This window comes from Ahaetulla prasina, chromosome 2 (assembly GCF_028640845.1).
Source record: "Ahaetulla prasina isolate Xishuangbanna chromosome 2, ASM2864084v1, whole genome shotgun sequence".
In the NCBI taxonomy this organism is placed as follows: domain Eukaryota; kingdom Metazoa; phylum Chordata; class Lepidosauria; order Squamata; family Colubridae; genus Ahaetulla; species Ahaetulla prasina.
In genome coordinates, this window is record NC_080540.1 from 280760449 (window position 1) to 280767018 (window position 6570).

General features: G+C 42.9%; 1 protein-coding gene across 1 annotated transcript; it reads right to left on the reverse strand.

Moving 5' to 3' along the window:
- Positions 1-269: 269 nt before the first annotated feature.
- On the reverse strand, positions 270-1622 carry RXFP3 (relaxin family peptide receptor 3). The gene has a single exon (XM_058168099.1). The coding sequence runs from the start codon at positions 1620-1622 to the stop codon at positions 270-272; it is 1353 nt and encodes a 450-aa protein (XP_058024082.1).
- Between the last annotated feature and the right edge of the window lie 4948 nt (positions 1623-6570).

Consider the following 6570-nt stretch of genomic DNA (forward strand, 5'->3'; position numbering starts at 1 on the left):
TGGCATTACAAGTGAAGTCATCCCATAAATTTCCCCGCGCTCCCACATTGCTTTCCTGAGTGCTAGACTGCATCTTCCTCATTTTCTTCCATACTGATAAACACCCAACCATCCAAGAAGCATAGCTCATTAGACATGGACCTACTCCCCCCCCCCACTGCATCCGACAGACAAGGCAGTTCCAGGAATGCTTCAACACAGGAAACCACATCGACTGATTCAGGGGACAGCAAGCAATTTCTTTCTTCCTTGGCGCCAGTCCCTCAGACTCAACAGCGCAGCTCATTGGAGGTGATGGGTGGAAAGATATTAGAGCAGCTACTATACATCACCACCCCAGGGGGATAGCAGGTGGCATCAGGAACATCTCCTGCTTTAGCAGAAGGAGGAGGAGGAGGAGCTGAACTGCTTGCGGGTTGAATGGTCATCAGGTTCTTCAGTGCCTGCTCTTCCTGCTCTGGCTTGGTGGTAGCAGTGAATGGGCGCATGGTGGTGGTGGAGGGTGAAGCAATCCTCCACAACAGCTTCTTGAGGGCTTTACGGAATTCCCTGCGCATGAGGCAGTAGAAGATGGGGTTGAGGCAGCTGTTGGAATGTGCCAGGCAGACGGTGATGGGGAAGAGGTATGCCTGAGAGAGAAAGTAGGCATGGCTGAAGTGCAGAAGGTTCAGCTTGATGAGGACACCCCAGGTGGTGAGTGCCTGGTTGGGCAGCCAGCAAAGGAAGAAAGACAGTACCACAATGGTCACTGATTTGGTCACCTTGGATCGGCGCTTAGTGCTTGGCCCACAGGAACCAGCACCCACATGTCTGTCACTGATGAAGCGCACCAGCAAAAGGTAGCAAAGGGTAATGATGGTCAAAGGCAACAGAAAGCCCAGTAGGACTTTCTGGGCATGGTAGAGCCCCAACCAGAATGGAGTGTTGTTGCCTTGGCTATCAGGTATCTTGACCAGACAGAGTTCTTCGCCGAAGATAGTGGAGGTGGTGGAGAAAATGCCATTGGGCAGAGAAGCTAGAATGGCTAGGATCCATATTAGGGCACACAACCATTTAGCTGAAGAGCAGCCATCCAAGAGCCCTCCTTGCCTCCTGCTTTTCAGGGCAGAGGCCACCGCATGGTAGCGGGCAATACTCATGGCAGTGAGGAAGAAGACACTGGCATACATGTTCATGGCTGTCACATAGGAAAGCATCTTGCACATAACTTTGCCAAAGAGCCAGGTGAAATCCAGAGCATTCTCTACTGCCCAGAAGGGCAAAGTCAGGACAAATTGGAAATCGGTCACTGCCAAACAGGTCACGAAGAGATTGATGGAAGACTTTTTCCATTTGCTTTTCATCAGGTAGAGCACCAGCAAATTGCCAACTAGACCGAGGGCGCACACCACAGAGTAGATGATGGAGATGAAGATCCGTAGGAGGATAGAACTGCCTCCCTGTAATCCATCTGCTCTCTCGAGGTTGAGGAAGCTCTTCCAGAACTCCTGCAGGGACTCGTTGGTGCCATTGCTTAACAGCCTCTCTTCTAGCTGGCTGGGGAAAGGGTTGAGTTCTCCGGCTTCGGCTTCCTTTAAGCTAGCTGCAAGCGAGCAGTAGCTATATTCACACAGGGCATCCATCCCATGGCAGAGTGGGAAATGTTTGGGTCTTCTCAGCTCCACCTAACAAGCTGCCACTGCGAGACACCCCTCCCCCCCAAAAAAAAGTCTCTCTTTCCAGAAGTCCCCAATCAAAGGAAAGACTTCCTTCGGCCGGCCAGCTGGAGAGCCCCCCTAGGCTGCGAAATCTTTGGCGGGGGAATTGGGGAAGAAAAGGTAGGGAGCGGTGGCAGCGCGAAAAAGATCGCAGCTGATCTTCTCGGGAGCGAGGGAGAGAGGACAGCGCAAGCCGCCGGACGCCCAGACCCGATCCAAAGGCGGGGAACGACGGACTTCGGGGGAGCTCCAAGGAAAGTCACTCACTGTTGGGGTAAATGTAGCAGCGGAGCCTTCCAGACCTCGCTGCCGGCTACTCAGCTCGTGCGTGCAGCTAACTCTAAGGCAGGTTGAAGTTGAGCGCGGCTCTTCTTCCGGCCATCTCCCAAACAGCAGCGTTTCTTGACCCTCCTGTCCAACCTGCAACTACGGCTCAAGACAAATCCTGCCTCCCGCTCGGTGCAGACGGTTCTACTGCGTATCTGACTCCGCGGGCTGCTTTTTTAAGGTGCGCGCGCAACAACGCGCTCCTGGTGCTCTCCAAGGTGCTGCAATTGCCCGCAGCCCCCTCCCCGCTTTTCTTCTTACAACCAAATTACCTGTCACCGAGGTAGATATCTGTTTCAATCTGAACTTCAAAAGATTTCACCGTGTCTTAACTGGGTAAAACTCTTTTCGACTCTTTCGTATTATTTTTTGCAGTTCTCTTCCCTTCATCCCGCGACTGCTATCCCCATTTCATATGTAAGTGAAATGTGCTTTTTAAATTTATAAATTCATCGCAAAGTCACCCACAAGTTATCTTTCAAGAAAGGACACAAATATGCTTGAAGTGGTGGGCTGTGGTAAGGATGAGATTTTTTTTAAAGGGTAGTGGGAGTGGTGGAATTTTTTTTTTTACGTGCCAAATGGAAAAACAAGAATTTAGAGAAGTAAACATGTCATTTATTATGTTTTACTTATTTGTGGAACTTGGCTTTCCGCTATTATATTCGCTTTTAAAAGGAAAGTGGAAAAATAAATCCAAAAACCACTGGTGAATAAAATATTAATTAGAACCAACCAAAATGCAAAAAAAGTGCAAACTTCAAATATTTTAGGTGATACAAAATCAAAGAATAAGGAAAATGCAGCTACATACTCCACATCTTCCCATTTGGGTAACCAACATAATTTAGAGCAAGTTACTCCGTTCAATGTCTTGCAATATAATCTTATATAAGTTAGTTCAAAAAGGAAGCCCCACTGAATTCAATAGATACGTTTCAGAAGTCACCGCAATCATAACATGCATTTTAAGAAGCTAAATAGGACTTCTTCTGGCTATTGGCCTGTGGACAGAACACAATCAGCATGTAAATATATTTGCAATCTGATGCAAAGGGAGTTTAAACTGGACTTGAAAGTGGGCTCAAGAGCACATATAAAGTTATTTTTTCATTGTCTTGCTCCAAAATTATTAGGGTCACCTGTCCTGATTCTTTGCTATGCAAAGGGCTTCAGAGACTTGATAAAACTCTCTGGTACAGTTTAAAAGTGATTAAAATCTGTCCTTCACAATGCATTTTACTTATGTGCATAAAATAAAATAATGTTTGTAGCGAGAATGAAAATACAAAATTCATTTAACACTTTTATATAAAGTGAAACAGTTTTTAAGAAAATGTTGGACAGCCATTTGTCTGAAATGGTGCAGGGTTTCCTGCCTGGGCAGAGGGTTGGACTAGAAGACCTCCAAGGTACCTTCCAACTCTGTTATTATGTTATGTTATGATGTTTCACTGTAATTAAAGTGAAACAGTTTGATCATAAGAAAGATATTGTTCAGCTATGGATTTGGTATTAAGACTTTAGCATTCATTAACAAATATTTGAGCTCTGATTGGAAATCTTTAACTTCTTCCAAATTTCCTTATACTTGCATGAACAATAAACTGACTACTGTTTATTCAGTAAACACCACTGATGAGTTTCATGCAAGTTTAAACTCAGTTTTGAAATCCTAGTATTTGGGTTCATGCAACAGATTCAGTCCAAACTAACCAAACCACATTCTGGCTTTGCATAGTAATGTAAACTCAACCCAATTCTCAGAATCAATCCATTTCTAATTCTTAAAATGGCCAGCCAATGCAAAATGGATTATCATAATAAATCATTATGTAATTTGTTTAGTTTTGGCTTAACCTGTCATGCACTGTAATATGTAAATGGATGTATATGACTTAGATTTATGTGAAAACTAGGACACTATGGCAAAGCCAGCTATGTAACTGCAATTGGAGATCGCTTCTGCCACAACTTTGTACTCTAAATTATTCCACAGCTTGGGTAGCACCAAGAAATGTGCTAACAAGCAGCATTCCTGTATTGCACACTGCTGGAGGAAAATGAAAGATTTATTATGAAAGCTGCTCTAAGAAAGTTTTAAACTATGTAGATTTAGAAGATTAACAGATATGCACTAGTTCCCAGATGCAAGTCAGTACTAATACTAAAGCTCTACATATCCTGGGCCGCAGTCTCTGAACAGCCATATATTTCTGTGTATCAGCTTTCCTATTCTGGTAGAATCTAAGGCAGAGATTGACATAAGAATTAAATCAAATGGCATTAAAGAGGAGAAATTTCCTACGGTAGCCTAGACTTCTATAATGGTTTTTTAAATATGATATGCCTGGGACCATCATCGTTTTAATAATGATCCACCCAACCCATGTCTTTTTGCAAATTTTCTTAAACTTGTATAAATAGTGTCTCTTAATAAAAATAAATTTCAAATATTTTTTGTAGTAATACAATTTAATTAAAGCCCACCCCTCAGTCTCTCTCTCCTCCTCTCTCTCTTTATCTATGTAATTTTGATATGATTATTCTTTGCTTTGGCTGCTTAGTTTTATTGAGATTATTTTTAGCTTTAGTATTTGTTGGATATTGAATTTTTTAATTGAAGCTGAATTAGTGGTTTAAACTATTTTGGACAACTATAATTGGAAAATAAATTAGAAATATTTTTATAGGTTAATGCTAAGGCCAACATAGAGTATATTTTAGAGCATTCCCCAAAGCCCAGCAACTTTCAGTGAAACTGAGAAAAATAGAAGAGAGAAAATAGATAGTTCTTTGCATTTCTAGATTTACTTCCTCCGTTTCTTCTTCTGATTACCAGAATTGAAAAGAATTGAATAGATTATTAACAAGGGTTGGAATAATTATTCCTTTGGCAGAGATTACTTAAAGGATCCAGGAGGTGTTGGAATTGAAATATCTTGGATCCAGAATTATCCTGCCTCAGTTTCACTCACTGTTGGTACAAAAATTGGGGACTAGTGGCTCCTTAAGGGTTAGAAGTGATGAATATAAATAAGTCCTTTGGCCCTTGGGATGTTATTCAAAATGCCATATGATTATTTATGGCAAATGAACAACAGTTGAATAATTTAAGCCAATTTCTTGAATTGGCTCCCTATGTATACTCAGAATTAATATGAATGGAATAAGTATTGACTGGTTCAGTAAAGGTAAAATTTATCTTGAGTTAGGATCAAATACCCACTGGACACTTCACAAACACACTTATATTGACAATACAGAAGTGAGTTTGCCATTGCCTTCTCTGATGCTTGTTTGTCTTCTTAGTCCAACTACTGACCTGGGATGTTATGATTTTCCACTCAGATTCTAACCAGATCCTATCCTGGCTGGGTTTTCTGGGATTAGGCAAAATCAGATAAGGGTCTTCTAAAATTCATCAACTATTGAAGGATTTCTAAAACTTCTCAGGTTCTCTGTCTCTCTCGGGTTCTCTCTCTCTCTCCCTCAAATTTTCAGAATATGATTTCTTTTTAATACTGCTGCTGGAGAACAAGTGCTGATTACAGGCCATCTAAACCAGAGTTCACCAACCTTTCAGACCTCAGGGACCACTAAATCCATAATTTTAAATCCTGTGGACCACTAATATGATCTGCCTAATGACCATTTGGGTGGGAGTGGCTAGATGGTCATGTGATTGGGTGGGCGTGGCCAACTTGATGTCACTCATGTCGAGGAGTGCCTCGCCAGCCCCTACTCGCCCCTCCCCTCCCAGCCACTCCTCCCCTGCCCACCTGGGCTCCTTAGGGCCCCAACAAGAAGCAGTTGTTGGAGCTAAGCAGCCACCATGAGAAAGAGTTGGCAAGACATCTTTCTCAGTTCAAACTGGATCTGACCGAGAAGGAGTCTCAGCAGAAGCACCTCACTGAGGACGATGAGCATAGGCTTTCCAAGCAGAGGGAAGTCCTGCGGGAGTGCAAGGCCAGGTACCGGTGCCTGGAAGCTCAGTGGGCTGAGATGGTCAGCCAGTTCCAGGCCATGATACAGTCCCACTGGATCAAGGCCCTCCGGCTTTTCGCCACCAGTGGTGCTTCCCCCTAGCCTTTGCCCAAAGCCCCACACCAGGAGGCTGAACTAGACTCCAAGTTGGAATTTCTGCTCCCCTCTGACCTGTACAAAAAGACCCTGAATGGGGAGACTCTGCAGCAACATAAATGTTCATTGCATGTATCTGTCCCAGGGGCCGTAGTTTGAGGACCCCTGATTTGGTGCAATATAAAAAATGCAAATACTTGTTCTGCGGATCACCAAAATTTTATTGTGGACCACCAGTGGCCCATGGACCACCAGATGGTGACTGCTGCTCTAAACAACAGAATGTGGGATAGTCAAAGCTCTTAGAAACATAGAAAACTGACAGCAGAAAAAGACTTAGCAGTCCATTTGAGTTTTTGTTGGTTTGTTTATTTTTGTTTTCTTTGTAATTTATGTATTAGTTTGATTTATTTATTACTTATTTTATTTTTTATTTATCTTTAAATTTTATTTATCTTTAAAT